Raw genomic sequence first — 23,360 nt, 5'->3', positions numbered from 1 at the left:
TAGAAGAAACGAGTGAAACTGTGTGTTTTGCGAATGACTGCAGAATGACTGTGTGGGTTTATCGCCGTCATCTTTTCCAAGGAGCTGCGTTTGTCCACCGAGGTCGAGTTCTTTTCGTGAAGGTAGGGGGAGCGGTTTATTCAAATGACACCCAAGCTTCTGATAGTTGACGTACTATCAGACCACGGCGAATACGGGCCTGTCATTGGACGATGATGACTGGTCTCATGACAAGAACGGACAGGTCTCAGCCAATCAGATCCCGCTATGGGCCACGGAGTCTGTTTGTGAATGACGTAATGAGCGTGAAACAAGATGGCGTCGCCTCAAACATAAATTGATGCCAATGAGTTTATCGGTGTAGAAGTGCTCCTCTCTTGGGGCTTCTGTTGTTTTGGGGTTGAGAGGACATATTCCGCGGTCAGTTAGCTGTGTGGTAGGCGTTGCCGAACGCCCACGGAGGAGCTCGTGGACCTTGTTTGTTTTGTCCCTCCGTTGACAACCGGAGAGGAGAGCTGCTGACAGATAGGATGGACAGCGGGGAATATATCTCCACCATGGAGAACATGGACCCGACTTTAGCGGAATTAGGGGACGAATTCACCTTGGGAGACATTGACGGTGAGTGTCCGTGTCACCGTTTAAAAAAAATAGGAAGGTTAAGCTGTGTTTCACGAGTGTTGGCCTGTTTCCGTTTAGCCCGACAGCTGTTCTTCCTGCCGAGCGGAAGGAGATGAGCAGCTCTGGCTCTTAATTCTTGCGACAATGTTTAAGTATTCAAGATACCACTCAGGAAAATAGAGACCACTTATATTTAGTAGTCCTCGAATGCGCTGTTATTTTGGCATTATCGTTGTGTATCTTCTTTTATTTGTTTCTCTAATACCCCCACCCCCAAAACAACAACAACAACAACCAAACAAAAAACCCCAAACAAACAAACAATGAACATAAACTAAAAGATGAAGACGTGATACTGTTGTGTTGTCTTGACTCCTCCATAAAAAGTGTCAGTTACTTTCTGACCTTCTTCTTGTTTTTGAAGAAAGCTTTTCCTCCTACTTGAGCATCTTTTTGCTTCTGCAGACCTAATTGAGCATCATCTGTGGGACAACATCTCTGTCAAAAATAAGTAAACAAATAAAACGGATTGCGTTTTGCACTCTGTGGGCCTGTACCCTGTGAACAAACAGCATCCTTGTTCCAACTTCCCTGTTATCAAAACATGTTTCACCCTTTGGCACACAGTGAAAGGATGGGGGCTTTTGGTGTGAGGCTGGCCAACGCAGAGTCACCAGCTTTTTATTAGGGTGGAATTTTACTGAATGCTAACCCACCAGACCGGATTGATACACTGGTGAGTTTGTGTGTGTGTGTGTGACGCACAGTATGGGATGAATTGGTTGTGTTAGGTTTAAATTACTCATCAGCATACAACCAAAGTGCTCTAACTGAGATCATGCAAAGCCCAATGAAGATTACTATGCATGGGTTTGAAAACCTACCTGCCTGTGGCATCTGGTGTTAATTCTCTCTCGTGAACAGCCCAGTCACAGCTATTTAATCTCACTTAATCACTGTGTCAAAAGAAGAATGTGCAGATTGTGTGAAATTCAAATGACTGTTGAGGTTTGACTGATCCTAACTTGACTTTTGCTTCACTCAGTGCATTTTGCCTGCAGCTGTGTGGGGGGGAAAATGCAGGTTTCCCATGAGGAAAAGCATTTAACTGCTGCAAATTCAGATTAGTCACAAGCTTTTCTTTTGTGCATTTGACTCTGTATTAATGTTGAACATTCTTGCTTTTCCAATTATTCACTTAACAACTGCTGCTCTGCTTATGTAACTTATTTTCTTTGCTCTCAGCAGCCCACAAAATTGTCCCCCACTGCGCCCTCGCCCTACACCCCCATTTAATGGATTTACCCTTTGTGTCGGAGTCTCGGTCTGGAGCTCCATGGGCTCAGAGGTGCTTTGTTCTGTCAGCCACTGTGACCCCATCCCCTCGAGGTGTTGAAGTGTGCGAGTGCCTTACTGTAAGTGTAAATTCGACTGGATGGTTGGTAGAAACGGTTCTGAGAGGAAGCCCATTTAGTGTTCCTGTGATACGGCTTATTTGAAATCCCGTCCTGCACTCCTCTGGGCTCACTTTTCAAAGCAAGCATCACAGTGTTTCCCTTTTATTGGTTTCGAAAGTGGTCATTACTGTTTCTTTACCTCTCAATGTCAACACAGGTCACATGCAGACTTCAGTCATGGCTATCAGTGCATGAATTACTGGCCTTGACCTCTCTGCTGCTAGTGTTGGACTGTTGATCTCTTTTTTTTACAGCTTGAGATTTTGCAGCAGTAGAAATGCAGATATATATTATCCAAGATGAGATCTAAACACACATGAGTTCGTTTTAAAGACTTGTTGGATTTCAATTCATGTCTGGAGTCGGCAACCCTTCACACTGATGGGAACGGACGCCTTTTATTGTTTTTGTACGCTGTGCTGAAATGCAGCGAGTGATCAAAGACAAAGCTGACAGGATGTTGGCTTCTTTTCCAAACATATCTGAGAACCTTTTGGTGTTTTAAAAAGTTTGAGTTTTCCTTCTTCGCTTTCCAGCTTCAAGCATCTTTTCTTGTACCCCAGTGCTTTTTGTGTTGCGTTTGTTTCGAACATTACACCATTAAAGTAGAAACACAAAATGTCCTGCAGCGATATTGTGCTAAAAAAAATGTAGAAATCAAATCACCAAAAAAGGAAGTATTAATTTTATTGCAGGCGTAATAGATGCAGAACATGTTTCACTGCAGTGTGATTGATAACTATGTATGTCTTTAAAAAAGGATGTTATAGTACTGTATTACACAGTGGCCTTGTATTTTCCTGATGCCTAAAAAATCACTCAATGCAGGAAACAATCACTCACTTTGAGGCTGCAAAGTAGTGACTGTAGTTAAATTTAACATGTGGCTTGCAGGGCTTCTTGGGTGTATTGATATGTTGTGTCTAAGGGTTGTGCGCTTACTGATTTAACACTTACACTTGACAAAAAGTTCTTTGTCTTTTGTATTGTCTGATTTCTCCGCCTCACATTAAGACAAAGTTCAAGGTTACAGGCTCAGCTTATTGACGCTGCGCTGACCCTGGGAGCTAAGGGCATATGCACAATCAATCACATAGGCAGACAAGCTTCAACCACATGGGATACTATATGTCAAAAGTGTTTTCAGTTCCAAAGTCCTGTGAGAAATTCTGCAAAGCATACACTAATCAATTCTTTTCTCTGGTCCCAGTGATATTTCATAATATCGTTGTCTTTTTTGAAAGGGGATTCCTTTTAGAAACTTTAACCTTCAAATTACTAAAGTAAATAATACTTAGCAAGACAATCATTTGGACCAACACAGTTACTCCAAAAGAGTCAATAGCAACAGCAGTACCATCAGATTTGTTCCACCATACAGTAACATCTGGAAGTATCTTATTGGCAGCTACTTCATTTTCCAGCATCCAGACAGTGGTCCCAAGCACTCTGCCAACCCAGTAAAAGCATGCCTGGATAGAAAAACACACATTGGAGCGCAGTCAGTGATGGATTGGCTTCCCCAGATCCCAGAACCCAACATTATTGAAGCGGCATGGCATCATCCTGACAGAGGACAGCCAACATCCAAACAAGAGCTTTGAATGTCCTTCAAGAAGTCTGGAGAAGTATTTCTGAAGACTACCTAAAGAAATGACATGATAGGTGCCTAAGAGAGATCAGGCTGCCAGTTATACCAAATTTTGACTCTCAGGCTTGTTACAAGTGTACAAAAGCTCACTTTGCCCTAAATACTGTTTAGTTTTGATAAATAGCTACACATATTACCCATTTTTATAGGAAAATATAAAGAAATGAGTGGTGGTTCAAGACTTTGGCACAATACTGCATTTGGCAAGAATGTGCTGGGAACATATTGAGAGAGGCTGTGATATGATTATATAAGTGTATTGATATTTTGTCTCAACACTATTTCTATCAGTGATGTTTTTCAAACTAAATTTCCAAAAATGCTTAATATTTTACCCTATACTTAAACCTCATGTACAAAAATAATTTCCAAAAATAATCAAGACATTAAGTTGATCATTGTTTCCTAATAAAACCTCTCCTCACGAAGAGGCAGTTTGTTTTAGATTCAGTACGATGGGTCTAATGAACTGGCAACTGAGTGCATATTGTCATGTTGCCAAACCACGAGGACCAGCATACACAATGTCGGTGGGTGAGTGGGTGGGCATGTATCTGTCTATCACACCTTTCAGAGCTGCTCGATTCTTCATCTAAGTGTTCTTTACTCTATCTGCCTATCTCTTTTGTGGCATCAATAGAGATTACATCACACCTCTTCAAGGCCTTCTGTTTGAAGGTTTCTTTATACTGATTTATGACCAGAACAGTAGCTGTGCTTGTGTGGATATCTGTCAATTCAAGGTCAGGGCTTGAAGTTTCTATTCATATCTTTGCAATAAATAGTGTTCATATCTTTGGCTGATCTACACTGGAGCAACCTCAATATTCTGCATGAGGCCTCACTTACAGAGGAGACTTGCGGAGATGTTCAAATACACCTCAGATGATGATTTTGACTTCTTGTCTGTTTACTTTCTCCCTATTTTCAGAGATGCTGCAGTTTGTCAGCAATCAGGTGGGAGACTTCCCAGACTTGTTCGAGGATCAGATGAACTCAGCAGGCTCTCTACAGAGTGGTGGAGTCATCTCCACCCCTCGGCCTCAACCTCAAATTGCTCAGACTCCCCAGACACCGCAGCCCTCAACCACTGCTGCCTACCAGAGCTCCAACGCTTGCTTCACCTCCTCCCAGACACTGTCCCCACATTCAGTACCCCTCACCCCTCCCCTCACTCCTGCACAAACCCCCTCCCCCCCAACCAACGCTTCAGTGCAGCAACAGGTGACCCGCAGCCCTCCACTCCTTCAGCCAAGGCCTCAGATGGTCCAACCCATCCAGCCTCAACCCCAACAGGCAGCCCAGACAACCATCCAGGTACAAATTTACCTGACGCTTTGTCACACGCTACTCGTACAGTCCTATTAGGAGTGGAGAAAGCTGTAGTCTGACTGTTACAGTGATGGACTAGTGCTGTAGTGGTGCTTCTGCTGACGTAAAACATTTTCAGACTGCTTAAAAACTGTAACAGATAAACAAAGACAACAAAAATCTGTTTTTCTGTTTTTGAATGTAGATGCACACCCAGGGCATCCCCATGCAGACTCAAAGCTTTCCAGTTCACACCCTGGTTCAGACCCACAGCCAAACACCCATGCCCATACAGACACAAGCAGCCCAGACGGTGATGATTGCCTCCAATGGCGGACAGTCCCGCTTCATTCAGAACCCTGTCATTTGCCAGCAGAGCCCTGCTCCTGGCTTCCAAGGTGAGTACAGAGCAGGGAATGCAATTTAATTTGGCTTTTCATTTTTCCTAAATATCTTTTTTGTTTTCTCTCTCGTCACTCCAGTCCTCCAGCCACAAATGCAGAGCATCATGACGTCACCTCAGCTTCAGCCAGTGGCCATTCAGCACCAACGTGTTCTGACCCCAACAGGTCAAACCATCCAGACCATCTCCACAGCGCCCACTGCAGTCCACACTGTGCAACAGCAGGTGCAACAAGTACCTGTAAGTAATCCTCAGTTGTTAGCAGGATTGGATGAGTAAACAAAGTTTCTGCTATCAGAATATTTCACCAAAGCTTACCTAAATAATTTTACCCCAAGTTACTGCAAACACAACCCCTAACATAATATTTAGTTTCACAGTGATAATCAAGCAAACATGAAAACGTTCAATTTATGGTTGTCTTCACTCAGGTTTTGGTCCAGCAGCCTCAGATTCTTAAGACGGACTCACTGGTTCTCACAACTCTCAAACCAGATGGGACACAGGTGCTGTCTACCATGCAGAGTCCTGCAGGCATCACCACCCTGACCACACCCATCCAAAACACAGCTCTGCAAGTCCCGGTATGCACTGTGCATGATTCAACACTGCTATTTACATGCAAACAAAGGTTATGATTAAGACTAAAAACTGTTTTTGTGTTTGTTTTCGTTCGCCAGACACTTATGAGCAGCAACATCCTGACCACTGTCCCTGTTATGATGGGAGGAGGAGATAAGCTGCCAATCAAACAGATACAGCCAGGCTCTTGTCAAAGCACAGCTAGGCCAAGCATGGATCAGTGCCAGGTGACAGCGGGAGGAGTCGGGCCAGGAGGGGTCGTGAAGGAGGGCGAGAGGAGGACAACTCACAACATCATTGAGAAGAGGTATAGATCCTCGATCAACGACAAGATCATCGAGCTCAGAGATCTGGTCATGGGCAGTGATGCGAAGGTTAGTAATTTATCTATTTATTTTAAAGGAGACAATAAAAATATTATGTCTGGGTAATATCATATGCTTTCAGCATTTTAAATTCCATGTATTTCTTCTTAGATGCATAAGTCAGGAGTGCTTAGGAAGGCCATTGACTACATAAAGCACTTGCAACAGGTTAATCACAAACTACGCCAGGAGAACCTGGCCCTTAAGATGGCCAACCAGAAGAACAGTAAGTCTTCACTTTACTTAAAGCTGCGAGCGGATCAGAAGTCACAGCAGGTCCAATGCATTGACACTTTCTCTCAATCCCAGAGCCCGTGACGCTGTCTGAAGATGTGGAGCTCAAAGAGGAAGTAGTGCTGATGTCACCACCGGCTTCAGATTCTGGTTCTGGTTCCCCTCACCAGTTCTCTCCTTACTGTGTTGATTCAGAACCAGGGAGCCCTTTATTGGATCATGAACAGGTGAGGACAGGGCACACGCACACACACACACACACACACACACACACACTATGGTTGTGGCTCAGTGGCTTAGCAGACTGCAGTGTTTCAGTGTCAGCAAACTGATTAGCTCAGTGTGTTTATGTAGGTCAAAGGAAGGACAGTGGCAGTTTTAAAAGACTTCCTATTCTTAGCTTCAAAGTGCCTCTTTGAAGATTAGAATGAGATTTTTTATTTTTTTTTTGGTTCTTCATACCTGAGGCGGTTGTAGTTCTTTCTGTCGACAAAAGCTTTATTGCACATTACTCCCACTCGCTTTGCTTCACAGTAAAAGCTTTTAGCCGGTGAACGCCCATAACCTAAAACATTTTTTGAAAATTTTTCCAAGACAGCTGATTTCTTGTTTGATAAAATTTGATTTACGTTGATGTTTTAAAAGGTTTCTTTTTCCGCTTGCTTCACTAGACGTTTTTTGGGCAAAGCAAGGGTTTGTGATTATAAATCGAATGCTCTTTTCCTACATTTAAAGTATTATTTATCGTCCCTGTGAACCCGTTCTTCGTCTCTCTTACTGTCTCTTAGATAAAAAGCGAGCCGGACTCTCCCTCGGTTGGTGTGATGGATCGCTCTCGGCTGCTCCTCTGCGCCTTGACTTTCTTCTGCCTCTCCCTGAACCCTCTTCCATCTTTACTGGGATCGGAGACGTCGAGCAGCCCCGCCCTTTCCGGAGGCCACGGCTCATCTAGAACGCTTGTCTGGTTTCCAAGTCACACGCAGGAATTTGGTGAGGATTGATGATCTTTAATTTAATTTACCCCAGAAGTTGATGAATTGCTGATTCCTCTTCATACCACCTAGAAAATCCTTTGTTAGAATCTTAAAAATACAGGTTTGTCCATCCTCTCATAGATTTGACATGGTTTTTGACATGTTTCATTTCTTCACGTCCTCCAGCATCTTGGCTCCGTTGCCTGTTGCCGTGGGTGATGGTGTGGGTGCTGAGTGGAGTGGGAGCAGTGTGGGGCTGTGTCAGGGTGCTGTACTTGTGGGAGCCAGTCACACCGCTTCACTCACCAAAATCTGTGTCCTTCTGGAGGCACCGCAAACAAGCAGACCTGCATCTCAACAGAGTGAGTGCAGATCAGATCAGATGGACTTGAGATGTTTTAAACAAACCATTATTCTGATGCTCTTGGATTAATAGAACTTCTTAGAGTTGGATGTACCCTAAGATTTGTTTTTCTTTCTATTACAGAGCACTTTGCAGATTTGTGCTTTAATTCTCACTGTTTTTGATGTCTCAGTTGAGCCAGGTTCCTCTGCACATGGTTTTACTTTTAGCATCTTTCATAGCTAAGCCACAACCTTCTCGGTTTTTCTCTTCCGTCAGTCTACGCTGACTACTTTACCATTTCTCATGTGATTCTCTCTCCTACAGGGAGATTACACAGCAGCAGTGGCCAGTTTAGAGACTTGCCTCTCTGTTTTGACGAGAGCTCTTCCCTCAACCAAGCTGGACCTCGTCTGCTCACTCTCCTGGAACGTGATTCGCTACTGCTTGCATCGCCCAACTCCTCTGGGCTGGCTTGTCCACCAGGTCGGAGGGAAGCACGAAGGGGAGGAGGCGAGGACCAGCGCGAGGGACGCGGCACTTGTGTACCACCAGCTCAGCCAGTTGCAACTCACGGGTAAGCGTTTAGGGTGCACAGACAGGAATCCAGCAGATGGTTTTGTACTTTTCACACGTGTTGACATGATGAGAAGATACATTATCTGCTTCCTCTTTGTCTCTACAGGAAAGCTGCCTCAGCGTAGCAGCCTGTGGGCTCTGTCGCTCTCTCTAAGCGCTGTGAATCTCAGCGTGAGCGCCCAAGGCAAGATGGTCCCCACACAGCTCGCCCAGATTTATGTCACTGCCGCAATAGCCTTGCGCACTGCGCTGGGCCACCATCTCTCCTGTCTCCCTGTAAGTGTGTCACCTTTGAAATCATCACTGTTGATGTTTGGCTTCACTCGCACTTCATCATGTCTTGAACCTCGTCTGTCTCTCAGGGTTACCTGCTGGGCTGTGCTGAGAGTGTGGCCAACCAATCAGAAACCAAGACGATCCCCGACTGCCTGCGCTGGCTCTTCACTCCACTTGGGAGGCAGTTCTTCCTGAGCTGTGATTGGTCAGTGAAGTCAGAAAACGGCGATGGGGTGTACACTTCTCAGAGAGACCCAGGTATGTTGTGAATGTTGGGGCTGCTCCTTAAGTTTCCTCTAATTTACTTCTTCGAATTCAAAATAAAATAATCCAGTTAACTTCTTTCTTTCAAAAGTTAATCGTGAGTGATATTCCTGTTCCTCTCTGCTTTCCTGTTGATCTTTCCTCCCAGCTGACCCCATTGCCCAGCTGCACCGCTCTTTCTGCAGGAAGCTTTTGGAGAGAGCCGTTCACACCCTCATCCAGCCGCAGAGCGACTCTGAAGCAGAAAAACGCAAGAACGAGTCTGGGTAAGGCCTGAATAGCAGCAGCAACGCACTACAGAGAAACTCAGACACTTTAATGTTTATAGATTATGTTTTGTTTTGGTTTTTTTTCCACAGCTTGGTGTAAATTTTAGATTTAGATTTGCTTTTAGCTTATCTTTTCTTCTACCCTTTCAGAGAGTTTTCCAGCGCCCTGGAGTTCCTGCAACTGTTGAACAGCTGCACAGAGGACTCTCCTTCCCCACCTCCCCCTTTCTCGACTCCTCCCAGTCACACCACCATTCCAGGTATGACTGATATGAAGAAGAACCGTGACAGTTTAATAAGAATCGTGAACAGATCTTTGCGTGGGGGGGGGGGGAACGTTTTCTTCTGTGATGACTAAGCAGACAGCAGCCTGGTATTATCACAGCTTACAGTCATCTACAAATGAATGCAGTGGATAAGAACACAGTGACAATCTGGTCGCTGCCCTACAAAAAAAAAGTGTTTTACAGTCATGCATGCAGCTTTTGATAACAGCAGGAAAGCTACAACGCCAAGAGGTTGCCCAACCTGTTTGAGCTACATTTTCTTTATGCATAATTTTTCTTCTTTTATGTACTTTTTTTTTTTTTTTCCCCCTTCCAGTGGGGGATCCAGTGAGTCGCTGGTGGGCTGTGGTCCTGAAGGCTGCCGTGTACTGGCTGCAGGGCGATGACGTCGCAGTGAGGTCACTTTTGGCAGAAGCTGAGCGAATGCCGAGAGCTCTGCACATTCTTGAGTAAGTGCACTGAAATATATTCTACCTTAATGGGAGTGGTCTATTCCAGGATGTCCAGCAACAGAGGTCACTGAATGGTCAGAGTATGAAAATTGACCGACTGACATGTTACACAGCATTTAGCCAATATCAAGGCAAATTAAAACTGTCCTGCAGACATTTGGCGGTATCTGTTTATCTATCTGCTTGGCTGTGTTTTAATTAAATCAGAAACATGCAGCACATACAGGTGTATATTCTATATTCAGCACTGTGTTTGCAGTCTTCAAAAATGGCAATAAAGCTGACTTAATTAAGATGTTATGACTGAACAGTCATAAGCCAACAGAGAAATCAGTTTTTTGCACTTTGCTATTTATTCTTTGTGCACCTTCGCACCTCCAGTAAACATGTTCGAGTTAATTTCTTCTCCTGTTATTGCATTTTAAGCCCTGGATCGGCCCCATCCGCTTTAATCTTGTGCAGATTTGATGATTAAAAATCTGATTCACACTTGGTGGTTCTACAAACTGCTTATAGGTGCTGATTTTTCTAAAATAATTGTATCCAAAGTGGGAGGGGGGGGAACCCAAAGCACAATAACCTGATAAATGTCCCTCTCTATTCCAGCCATCCTCTGCCCAAGGCTGTGCTGCTTCTCTGCAAGGCTGTACAGATGAGCCTGTCCCCTCTGAAGGGAGAAGGGGCAATAGCCTGCCTTTCATACTGTGACAGAGGCAGCAGCTACCTGTGCTCCAGCATCTCAGTGCCGCTCGCCCAGTCTGGGAACTGGCTGAACAAGGTAGGGTACCGACAGTTCCTGAAAGATGTACCAAACATGGCCCCTACATTCATACATGCAGTGCATGCAGACATCAAAGAGTCTTCCATATATTACAAGTTACTGTCTCACAGTGCAGCACTAACTGTAGTTAAAGCTTAATCATGCATACACACACACACACACACACACACACACACACACACACACACACACACACACACACACACACAAAGTTAGGGTCAGGTCAGGCTGTTGTGGGGCTGTGTGTGCGCGCAGTGTGGGTGGCAGGAGGTGGCTGTGGTGCATTGTAGTTGCATTGCATGATCCTGAAGCCGAGTGCAATGTGTCTGCAGTGCAGTACAGAGGCCTCCCTGATCTGCACGCATCCACTACACACCCCACCACTTAACACTGAGCAACAGTGAATATCTTTTCAGATTTGATCTCTCTGGCATACACGTTGGCTAAGATTTACCGGTAATTGTGGGGTTTGGTTTTTTATGTGCATCTATACCCAACCCAGCTGTGTTTTCATTTTTTTTTTCTCTTTTTTTTTTTTTTTCTTTTTCAAGGGGGTTGAGCTACTGGTTTGTGACCTCCTGTTGACTTTGAGGACCAGTTTATGGCAGCGGGGAAGCAGCAGTAATGGAGAACCTGGCCCGGCTCCTGGATCTCAGTTGGCTGGTTTCCAGAGGGACCTCAGCGCACTCAGAAAACTCACACAGTGCTACAGACAGGGACAACACAAGGTTGGGCTTTGGGAAGATTAATTCAGATATGTTAATAATAGTGCTGATAGCTGAAATATGCGAAGGATCATAAAGACAGAACTCTCTATGTTCAGGCCTGAACATAGAGATCTTTAATTTAATGAGAGGAAGAAGTGAAAGAGATTTGTCATTCTGAATTTCTTAGGCTGACAGTTTGGCACCGCAGGAAATGTTTTTTGGCATATTTTATGTTTTTTTTTTTTTTTAATGTAGCTTATTAAATTTCAAAAATATATAATAGAATTTGCAACAGCGATCAGCTTCCAAGTATTCGCAGTAGTGAAATTGTAAATTGCTCCATCCTTCAAGTGAGAAATCACCTCGGTACATTTCTGATACTCATCTTGTTCATTATTAACATAATATATATATTTTAATTTTTTATTATGAATCTCCATTTCCAGAACTTTCACTTCAGTTCACCATATCATCAGTCACACTTCTGAGATTTACTAGAGGAGCCGTTAAGGCTCCTCTAGTAAATGTATTTGTTGTTTTTTGAGACTGTTAAGTTTTTCACATTTGGCCTCTTAGATAGCACAGTGGAGGAAATCTGAGGAAAGAAGGTAGACAAAGAGTTAGAAGGGTGTCAAACATAAGGCCTGAGGGCCAGAATAAAACCTTCAAAGACTCCAATCCGGCCCATTTTGGCTTTGGAAAATGTGAAGGTGGTCATAAATTTTGGACAGTCTTTTTCACAGGTTTTACAAGCTTTCCCTGCTGATAACAATCTCCCCCATTCATTATACAACAAAGCCAATCAATTATAGAGTTCTGTAATTTTACACTTTCAGTTATTACAATTTAGGTCCAAAAGTCATGCTGACTCTTTATTTCTTTATCATGTAGAAAAACTGAGACACACTTTTGAAATTGCAATTCTTTATCTTTTATTAAGATATCTCAATGATTTAATGTGCAGTTAAATTTCTTACAATGACAGAAATTGGCGTTCAGATCAAAGTGTGTTTGATGTAAAATGAGTTTGTGTTGGTGTGGTAATGAAGAGGCTGAAGAAAGACAAATCGTGAAGTTTTTAAAGGCCTGCTGTCAATCTTGAAAATCTAAACCTCCACTTTTTAGTTTAATTAATATTTAATTTAGTTCAATTGTAAATGTTATGCATACAGAGCTGTTTCAAAGAGTTTATGGCCAAAAACAAACATGAATACAGAGTGTTGGGGAATAGTTATAGTAAAGCCGAGGAACTGGTTGGTAACACGTGCACGGACGTTGGTGCCTGCTGAGAGAATTTGAGGGCTGCTCAGATGTGTGTTCAGCCAAGTTGAAATGATAATAAATACCTGATAATGACAGCTGTTTGTGTTATTTAGGTGTTCCTTCATGAGACCACAGTGAGGCTGATGGCTGGAGCCAGTCCCACAAGGACACACCAGCTGCTGGAGCACAACCTCCGACGCAGGACGCACAGCTCCTACACAGCTGGTAGGCAACACCGTCGTAGTGTACGACACGAGACACACCAAGAGAAAAGACATTTATCCAGTTTCTTCTTCTTTTCCCCTCCTCCTCCCTGCCTGCTTTCAGATGGCGAGTGTGTTTTAGGCGAGAGGGAGAGAGCTCACGCCATTCTGCTGGCCTGCCGCCACCTCCCCATGCCCCTGCTAACCCCGCCCGGGCACAGAGCTCGTCTACTGGCTGAGGCCAAGCGAACCCTGGAGCGGGTGGGAGACCGCCGGTCGCTGCAGGACTGTCAGCAGATTCTGCTGCGCCTCAGCGGGGGTACCACCATCGCTGCTTCCTGAACACACACAACAAACAAGGCTTCTCTGTGGTTCTGCTGTCACACACACACACACACACACACACACACACACACACACACGGACATTAACCAGGCTTCTCCTCCGCCAACATATAATTTTATAATTGTCAGCTATTCAGAAATATAGACTTTCTGCCACGTGGACACTGTAACACACACAGCTGTTTTTGTTTTTGTTTTTTTGCTGATGGATACAGGGCTGTATCCATCAGCCCTGTATCCATCAGCACTGTATCCATCAGCACTGTATCCACACGCCTGGCTGAAACGTTTGCGCCTTTGATGCTTAAGTTTAATTGTTGCAGCACAGTCACCCCACCTTCTGGTCATTACTGGTACTACGCTGGCTGGCTGCCTCTTTTCAAACAAAAGAAAATCAGGTTTAAAAGGCCCTAGAGGGAAAAGGGACCATTATCTAATAGCTATTTAAATGAATGAATGCAGCAGTGCATTGATTTGCTCTAGGACACCACACCGTACAATCATTACTGGCACCCAGCAATGTGAGTGCTGCAGTAAGAGTAATGTGTCGTTTCATTTGCAAGCTTCATTTAAGGGCTTCACAGAATTTAAGAGTAGACAGCTGAGGTCTGAGCACGGCTGTGCTTTTAGGATAGCCTTGCTTGCTTTAAACTGTACAGTGCTGAGTAGTGTCTCTCCTTATCTACCTCACAACTGTACAGTGCCAGCATTGTACTGTGGAGCAAAAAAAACCAGAATTCTGTGACCATTAGAAGTGACTTGTGCTTCAGTCCAGTGCAGCATTATTCCAGTAACACACAGCTGATCTGTTTTCCTTGAACAGCAGGATGCAGCAGAAACAACACTTCAGGGTTTGGTTTGCTGCTGCAGGCATGCTCCACCCCGTCACACATGAAGCAGAGAACAGGGGAACATTTAAATGACAGAGGGAGGCAGCAATGGGGCTACAAGTTTGAAAATGCCTAAATACACACACACAAGCACGCTGGTGCATTTACATGAGAAATGAATTGCATTCAAACTTATAATGTGATTGTATATAGGTTGTACGCAGAAGAAGAAGAAGAAGTAGGTTTTATTAGCAAGTTCTTAGTTACAAAGAAAGAGAGCAAAAAAAGGAAGCTGTGTGACTTCACTGACCAATCATCTTCATACTGGAACTCAAGGTGTACCCCACCCCCCCAAATCTGTGTCACTTTTTTTGACACGCAGCACAGCGACATCTTTGAGCTGTGATTTCCATCATGAAGAGCAGGGAGGCAGGTGGTGTAGCTTGGTCTGAAAAAGAAGACCAGAGGATAAGAGTTTGGGACATGAACTTTAATGCCCGTGGCCCATCTCACCCCCCCCCCCCCCCCACCCCAGTCTTTTTTAGACTTGGGAGATTCCTGTTGAGCTACTACGCTAAACTGCATTTCAGTGTGAGGCTGATTAGTATGTGGGAGTGAGTACAAGCTGTAAATGTCTGGAGAGGATCCTCTGATGCAGAGAGCTCTGAGAACAGTCACCTATGAAAAACTGCTGGAGCCTTTTAGATTGTTTTGTTTGTTTTAAATAAAAAACAAGAAAATATCCCTCGTGTAGAACAGGTATGGTCAGTTTGAATTCACAAGCTGTAGCTGTAGTGACATGTTTTCACTGCAGCAAAGAAAAGCATCGAATTGCAAACAAGTTTGTGCAGAATAACCAATTTCTCTGCTGCGTCTCTGTATATAAACCACCTTTAAAAGCTACAGGTTTTAATGGGGGGGTCTTCAGACGGTGTTTGGTGTTGTCATGCTCTGCAGACTGACAGAACTGATGTTGTACAGATTGCAAGCAAAAAGGCCTCGATGTTATGTAAAAATAAAAAAAAAATTATATTTCATCACGTTGGATTGATGGAGGAGCTTTGTGCTTTGTGAAATTGTAGTCCAATTTGCTTTTTATTTGTAATGATGGTCTTATACATGATGCAGGATTTATAATATCATTTTTCCTTTTTCTTTCTTATTTAATGGTTCTGTAATATTAATATAAATGCTTCTGGAGATGGGAGCAGTTTTGCAGTTATGTTATTGTTTTGTATGAGCAGCGTAAGGTCGGGAGCCGAGGAAATCTGTTTTATTAAAGAATCCTTTCATTTAAACTTTTTAGCTTGGTATGGTAAATTTGATCACTTTCTATGTTTTTTGTTTGTTTTTCTTTGGCGCACATTGTAATGTCTTGATTTTAGAATACGGGCAAACACACTAGAATACAATTAGAGGTTTCCAGTACCCTGTCTTCCAGGTCAACTCAAGCTGTAATCTAAGGAGTACTGAAAGTGTTGCTATCAGTTTAGATTACGCTTCCCTGACTGGTAAACTACACAAAGAAGAAATTTATGTTCAACAACATCTGCAAGCTGGAGTGTTTGTTTGTTTTTATTTTGTTTCTTTTGTCTTTTTCCCTTGAGGTGTTTTTATGGTCTGAATTTATCTGTTCATTTGGATGTTTTCTAATAAAATGACACATGAAAGTGTGAGTGTGAGAGTGACTGGTCTCTACTAAATGCTGTATGTTACTCAGTGATTGTCAATGAGTAATATGTGAAGGAGCAAATTAAAGAGGGGAAGGTGGGCGTTGGCTGGGTGTGAAGGCCAGTGAAATATGATAACTGTGCTGAAGTTGAGTTTTCTCCTTCAAATGAAACATTTGTGCACTTTTTACAGAGATGAGATGTTTCTGGTTGCACAGTAAGCCCCTACAGTAGGAGGAGAGGGAAAGGAGCCATGCAATTATGATTCGAAGTTATGAGTGCTCAAAATGCTGGAGGAAAAAAAATAAGGCAACTTAAAAAGCACCAGATTTGGACACAGTGTTATGTGCTTTGATAATACTCACAATATGAAGGTAAAAGGTTTCCTTGATTTTTTTTTTTGATTTTTTTTTTAAGTATAAGTGATTGTGCATAATGACAGCTGATGCATTCATAGGGGCTCAGGTGTAGGACGCTCCTTTAATTTTAATGGAGTGACTTGACTACAGTACGTGGATTGTATATTTAAAATAAGTAGACACGAGAAAATCATACAATTAGAGGGATTAAAATGAGCTATAAATTTATGTATGAAATAAATATTTATTTTAGGGGAAAGTGTTTTTATCTTCTTAATTTTAAGTTCTCTAAATGTTGTTCCGTTTTGGTGCAGTTTCGGGTTTGCTTTGGAGTCCACCCATCTCTTCTCATAACGAGGATTTTCCCTGAAAATAAAATCGATCAAAAGAAAGAAAATCTCTCGTCTTTCTCTTATTAAACAAAATACACACTGGTGATGATTTTAATCCACGGATATGACAAGAATATTCCACATCAAGACCAAGAAACACTTCTGGGGCCAGAATTACATCTGTACATCTTCTGTGATGTGTTTATAGTTAATACGTCAAAGATGATTTCCTACTGTACTGATATAACCGGTAAGCAATGTTTGTTGACATGTTTATTGATTGATTGATTGATTCCATCCATTAATTTTCTTCCGTTTATCTAATTCAGGGTCGTGGGGGGCTGGAGGTTATCCCATCTATCGTTATAGGGCGAAAGGTGGGGTACAACTTGGACAGATCGAAACAGTTCAGTTCGTTTTTAAATATGAAACTCACATTTATACCCACAACCAATTTAGAATCGCCACCTAACCTAACCCCACTAACTGCATGTCTTCAAACTGTGGTAAGCCAGAGTACCCGGAAACAACACAGAAAGACACAGGGAGAACACGCAAATTCAGGACCTTTTTGCTGTGAAGCAACAGTGCTAGCCACCACGCTAATTTTATTTTATTTTATTTCTAGTGTGTATGTAATTAAAAAAAAAAACCAACTAAAACGCCGCTATCAAACTGTTGGAACTGTAGAGGTCATGTGGTATGTGTTCCCCCCCGGACAAAAATAACAGACGTGCGGTATAGTAACTTAGCGAACTCACGTGCACAACATGAAAAACTTTAAAAACAAAGGGTCCAAAAAGGCTAAGTTCAAGCCAGGATCGAAGAAGAGGGAGAACAAATGCATCGTAACGTTTGACGAGAAAAACAGACAGTAAGTTTGAAAGCGCGTCGCTGAAAACACTGTTTCAACATGTTAGCTAGCATCACAGCACTAGCGCTGATTAGCATGGACTAGTACCAGCTTTTAGTAAATGTTTTTATTTGGGAAGCTTGTTGGAAATAAATGTGTGTAATTTGTGTAAGATTTTAACCAAATAAGTGGAGGCTTTCCCATCTTCCCACTCTCCTCGTCATATTTAAACATGCTGATGGTGTATGGTGTTCAAACTATCATATACCTGCATTTATAAATATTGTTAATTTCTAGAAATGTTATTATTTGACTAAAGTTTTTTGTTAGGTAATGTAAACCTCATAAATTAACTGTAGTCAGTCTTCCAGTTGAGTTATAAAGGTTCCTCTTAATAAAGTACACCTTTCTAAGTCTGACTTAATAAATCTTGGTTTTGGACTTTAATCTGCGTCTCTCTCAGGGAATATCTTACCGGCTTTCACAAGCGTAAGGTGGAGAGGAGGAAAGCGGCAGTAGAAGAAATTCGAAAGAAAATCAAGGAAGAGCAGATAAGAGTCAGAGAAGACGTGAGTCCTCATGGAAAAGAGCCCCGATTTAAAGCCTGTTTTTGCTAAACGCCTGAGCATATTGAGAAAAGAGGTAATGGTATTAAATGTGTTTGTCTCCTTACAGAGACACAAGGAATACATAAAGATGCTGAAGGAGAGGACAGAAGCTCTCGGTGAGTTTACAGGAAAACTTGTGCTCTGGTTATTTTACTGATGTCTCATAATCTGTGCATGTAGCTTCATTGTCCTTTATGTGATCCTGTATTGCAGAGGATGGCGAAGATGATCTGGAAGATGCGATAACCAGCACAACAGAGTCTATGCAGTACGATCACCCCAACCACACAGTAACCGTGACAACCATCAGTGATCTTGACCTCACAGGAGCTCGCCTTCTCGAAGCTGCAGCAAACCAGGTAAATATTAAGGTCTGTAATCATCTGAATAGGCTATATGTGTGTGTTCTTCTAAGTTTGAAGATAACACTGAAGGTAATAATACTGCATTAACACTGAGTATGCTTGTTTTGAAGGCTAATGAGGAACGTGACGATGAGGTTGAGGGGGAGAAAGAGGAAGAGAAAATGGTTGGAATGCCAAAAAAAGCTGGGAATCCAATACTTAACAAAAAGTAAGCAGTTTGTTAATCACGTCTCTAATTGAGAGCAGCTTGTGATCAGTTGTGTCCTGCTTTTAAGATTAAAACGTTGGACTTTGTGTCCAGTGTTGGACGGTTTTTCGTTTGAGCTGATTTCATTTGCTCAGCTAATGTCATGTCAGGATGATGCTGGTGGATGAGATGAGTTGTTCTGTTTGTAGTATTCTCAGAGTATAATGTATTTAATAAAACATTGATATTTGGTGTCCCTGTATCAATACAATATCTACATGTGAAATATGAGTCCGATTCCATTTTCGATTCTGTTTAACGATTCGATTCTTTATCGATTCTCTTATCGATTCTTTTTAAAAAAGGAGAACACTAAGGTCGATTAGCTTAGAACTTTGTTTTATATCTTCTCTTTGAAGAAGGTAGAAATTTAGCATTAACATGGCCTTAAATATTCTTCTGTAGCAATAACAAAGTATAACATAAATTATTCTGTAGCAATTACACAAGAATATCCAGTAATGTCCCTGCCTACAATTAAACACATTCACTTACTGAAAATCGGGGGCATCTGCTGTGGCAAATAGGTGCAAGCCTTTTACCACAAACTTAGTCACTGCTCGGTGACATTCGTCTATCCTGGCCTGAAAGGAGACGCTACCAGTAGACTGCAGCGAGAACTGCCAGCAGTCTGTCTCTCTCATCATGGTCACCTAAATGCACAGTAATGGCAGGTTTTGTAATAAGGCAGATTGCGCTAACATAATATGCACTGTTAGTTGATTATTTACCTGCCGCATTAACGGGAGAGGACGTGCAAACGTTACCGCTGCTGCTGGGTTGAGATTCACGAGTCCGGAGCGGAATTAAAAACACGACATTCATTTAAGGTCATCGCGTGTTTTGTGAGCAAATGCTTTTGCATATTCGTAGTGTTTCCTCCCTTAAATGAAATATCTACTTTGCAAGTATTGCAAGTTGCCCTGTTGTCATCTGTTCTTGTAAAGTATAACCAAACTTTTGAGCGTTTGAGCCGCTTAGGCGCCGTGTTTCCTGCCAGGTAAACGACGCTCCGCAACGTGGTGACGTCATTCGGGGCGATTGGAATCAATAAGGGAATCGTTTGCAAAAATGGCAAACAATTCCAAGGAATTGAAACAGTGGGAACCGGTTCTCAACAAGAACCGGTTTTCGATACCCATCCCTAATTGCATTCCTCTACCTCCAGAGTACACACAGCTATCTTACCTGGCCCCTCTAACTCCAGCTGATTGGTTTATTTATTTTTCTCTCTCGCTCTTTCATCACTCCAGGATCCGCTCCCTTACAACGCAGCTCAGCACTTACACCAGCAAGCGGAAGAGGAAAGGGAAGCAGGAAGGCCGAGGCGGACGGGGGCGTCTGACAGAGAAGAGACCTGGTGTCACAGAGGGTAGAAACAAAGGCGGCAGGACCAGCAAGCGTCAGAGACGTAGACAGACCGGGAAGAAAGCGCATCATCAGGACTGAAGGAGTGCATGAAGGGAGGAAGAAACTCCTGACAATAGACTTCTGCTCTTGTTAGGCCAGCTCAACAAACTGGACTTGGTTGTGTTTATGCTCACGCGTCAAACAAAATACGTGTATGCATAAAGATGATGTTGCAGTTACCTGCCCTGTGAAATCTTGTGCTCAGTTTTGTACATTTTCCAACTTTTTTTGTTTCTTCCCATTATAGTTATTTGTTAATTGTGTACTGAGTGTGCTGTATTTACCTCAAATTTGATTAAAGTAAATTTGAATAATTTCTGATGATCTAATGTTGCGGTCATATGTCACATTATGTCGGCGTGCCCTGTGAGGAATTTTGTCCCACTGTGCTCTATTGTTTAATAGGAAACCTGATGCTGTTGTCAACATCCTCTGGAGAACATCAGGAAACCAACCCTTAGCTCTGTATTTCCTCCTAGCTGAGTATCACCTGTGTTTGTGTGATCTAAAGGAGAACCAAGCAGTTTCATGTAGAACGATAAACAGCCAGCGGCTTTAATATATGTTAAACACCCCCACCTCGCCGGTGTTTATTTATTTACGTTAACCTGAGCCAGCGTGTGCCAGCTGTCGCTAGCATGAGCGTTTCATTTCGCTTTCTAAAGCCCATGATATTTAATACAGCTGCTCAATAGGAGAACCAATAAGCCACTGGCTCCATCTTGGTCCTGGGGTTTGTGTGCGCTTCAGGGTCTCAGCCGCGTCAACTAAGAGCCGCCATGGATGGCACAGATGCTGCAGTTTCACTCATTGTCAGAGCAGCCAATCAGATTGATTCAAGTGTCTGGCAGGCCGGGAGGACAGAGAGCATGGGGAAGAGGAGGCATGTGCCTGATGGGGGTCTGATGGGCAGTTCATCCTTAATGATGACACACTGAAGGCTGGAGCCCCTCTTGTCAGGTAATTTTAAATCTTTTTCATAGCAAAACCATTTTTATATATTTCTACCATCCTCAGTTTTACACTATTAAAGGCTTAATTGACATGTTGACTATTACCAGAGGCGCTGGTGCTTGTAGAAGTTGCTTGGTTACAGTGCATGTGTCTTGTGGTGTGTAGTACTGTGGAACTGCTCTGACTGGACTGTATTTCATCAGCTGCGAGTGCGGTTAGTTATCAGTGATTTTAACAGTTCTCACGTCCTGAAACAAAACCCCCTTTTTTAGTATGCACTGTTTGCAGCTGCTCTGTGCTTACACCACCTTACAGTAATGTGTCACAATCACGCATTAGTGGCTCATGCTTGCTCTGTACGTTACCAAATTAGATTAAATGTGCAGAAACACTTCTGTAATTTGACAGTCTTTTTTAAATAAGTCTTCCTCAAGTGTTAGATAAATATTTCTGCATATTTCCTGCTGTTGTTTCCCAGTTTTCTCTGTTGGAGGCAATGAACATCCAGGTTCTCCCTCTGCGTTCACCATGGCCCTCTCCGGTGATGAGCCCATCTGCCCCAAGTTCCAGCCCAATATCTTCGACCCCTCCCGCTGCCACGACTGCCTGCGCCAGAGGCACCTGCATGCCGGTGCGGGGGAGAGCACTGAGGTCACGCAGCAACAGATATCCGCTGCCGAGTCCGGAGCCGGGGCTAAAACCGGGATTGGGTCAAGAAAGGGAGAAGCGTTAACACCGATTTCTTCCCAAGCGGAGGAAAGAGACACCAGCAGCAAGGTGAGACAAGCAGGACGGTGATGTGCACAGCAACAGCAGCAAGGTAACCAGGAAGAGATAATGAGAACTCAATGTGTGCTGAGTGATGGGATTAGCTGGATGTGAAGAGCAGCAGGAAGATGCATTAGAGGTTACAGGTCTAAGCGGTAAGGCAGCGCAGCACTGAGATCAGATGTTCTGGTGCAGGAATCAATAAGGCACTGCTGTACTGCTTTAACTTTAATTTAATAATCTACTGATTACTCTTAAACTTAAGTACACCTGACTTAACCCTAGAGTTCAATTCTCTGGTTAAAGAAAGGACCAATTAAGAAATTCCCATTCAACTTTACATGTAAACAAAGTAAATGCGATCATGTCTGAAACTTTACTACTTGTGAGTAAATGAAAGAGAGATCAGAGACGGAGAATAAGAGCCAATGGCGTGGAGCAGGGTAGCAGTAGTGGCTTCTATTAAAAATGAATGAAGCTGGATCATTTACTGCCCTCTTGGGAATGACTTGTAATATTAGACGGGGGTTCAGAGAGGATGGGCATGTTTCTGGACAGTTTCGAAACGGCAGAAACCTGTGCCCCAGCTTCTGTTTGATATGCCTCTATGAAACGTTTGCAATAATCTGTTTATGTGCATATTTTACACCTGATTGTGCTTCTTTTAGATCCCATAGTATATTATCTGTAGATTCCTAGAAGGTGTTGGGGATTGTCATTTTCTGGCATTTGCAGTTTTCAATCATTCCTTGAGACGGCAAAGTTTATGCAGAGGACGAGTTAAAAAAAAGTGATGAAATATTAATGAGGAAAGCCACGAGCCAGGTCAGGTTACAGAGGTGTAACCCTAATCGAACAGCAGCACATGTGAGCGTCTGTCAGGGAGGACAGAGGGGACAGACGCTATTATCAAAACTGCTGTTCTAGGAGCCGGAGCCAGACGAAGAGGGTTTGTCATGTATGCACTCTGATGTGTACTCTCAGTGAACCTTCACGTGCCGGTGGAGGCGCATCACTTCCTCTCCTCTTTTTGTGACTTGGAGAGATAGACGGATGGAGTTTGCCGCAAAATTGTGATTGGTCCATGTCTTTCCCTCTCATCCTATCAGGAGGATTCTGATGGTCTGTCAGTGGTGAGCAGCTACTGCGATGTCAATGGAGGTCGTCTGGGTTATGGGGAGCCCTCTTTGTGCATCCTGAGCCCCGACTGCGAGCTTTATATCTGCGAGGCTGACGACGACAGCACAGACAGGTAAGAAAGAAGGCATCGTGATGATAAAAGGAGCTGCAATGGCAATTCAATGACTCTAAAGTGTAGTGTGAGAGTTTGTGGAGTTAGATTTAAAAAGTACTGTAGTTTGTATTGATCTTCCTGCATTCACCATGCTCTCTGACCTGAAAAATGGCTTAAGTTTTACGACGTGTCTATTAAACTGATCAAATTTTCTCCTTTTCTCTGACTTCTTCTCTTGCTTTTCACTCCCCACTCCCGATCTCTCACCTCGTTCATCTCTGCTCTCGTCATTCTTCTTCTATCTCCTCTTCCACGTAGCTGCCGTGAGCAGAGCGACTACCAGGAGTTCAGTGGCTCGGCCAGT

At 43.2% G+C, this 23,360-nt stretch overlaps 2 protein-coding genes across 3 annotated transcripts; both read left to right on the top strand.

Annotated features, from left to right (window-relative positions):
* Window positions 1–261: 261 nt before the first annotated feature.
* On the top strand, window positions 262–15,878 carry srebf2 (sterol regulatory element binding transcription factor 2). Its single transcript, XM_084926662.1, has 20 exons — window positions 262–621; window positions 4,661–5,046; window positions 5,246–5,438; window positions 5,523–5,683; window positions 5,875–6,027; window positions 6,124–6,399; window positions 6,502–6,616; window positions 6,700–6,851; window positions 7,413–7,614; window positions 7,785–7,960; window positions 8,269–8,518; window positions 8,627–8,796; window positions 8,883–9,054; window positions 9,209–9,326; window positions 9,480–9,589; window positions 9,933–10,065; window positions 10,675–10,846; window positions 11,401–11,577; window positions 12,933–13,044; window positions 13,147–15,878. Exons 1-20 carry the CDS (start codon window positions 531–533, stop codon window positions 13,362–13,364), a joined length of 3,537 nt encoding a protein of 1,178 aa, XP_084782788.1. The 5' UTR covers window positions 262–530; the 3' UTR covers window positions 13,365–15,878.
* Window positions 15,879–17,244: 1,366 nt separating this feature from the next.
* Window positions 17,245–20,359, top strand: nol12 (nucleolar protein 12). Of its 2 annotated transcripts, none has more exons than XM_084926658.1 (6): window positions 17,245–17,431; window positions 17,874–17,979; window positions 18,086–18,134; window positions 18,232–18,389; window positions 18,494–18,591; window positions 19,884–20,359. In XM_084926658.1, the coding sequence occupies exons 1-6, from the start codon at window positions 17,328–17,330 to the stop codon at window positions 20,077–20,079; spliced, it is 711 nt and encodes a 236-aa protein (XP_084782784.1). In that variant the 5' UTR covers window positions 17,245–17,327; the 3' UTR covers window positions 20,080–20,359. The 2 variants fall into 2 exon arrangements, with proteins under 2 accessions (XP_084782784.1, XP_084782785.1); XM_084926659.1 differs by having other exon boundaries at window positions 17,246–17,431; window positions 18,232–18,377.
* Window positions 20,360–23,360: the final 3,001 nt, after the last annotated feature.

This window comes from Perissodus microlepis, chromosome 4 (genome assembly GCF_051167445.1).
Source record: "Perissodus microlepis isolate ML-2025 ecotype Zambia chromosome 4, ASM5116744v1, whole genome shotgun sequence".
Taxonomy (NCBI): domain Eukaryota; kingdom Metazoa; phylum Chordata; class Actinopteri; order Cichliformes; family Cichlidae; genus Perissodus; species Perissodus microlepis.
Note: the sequence above shows the minus strand (reverse complement) of the source record. Positions and strands in the feature narration are given on the sequence as shown.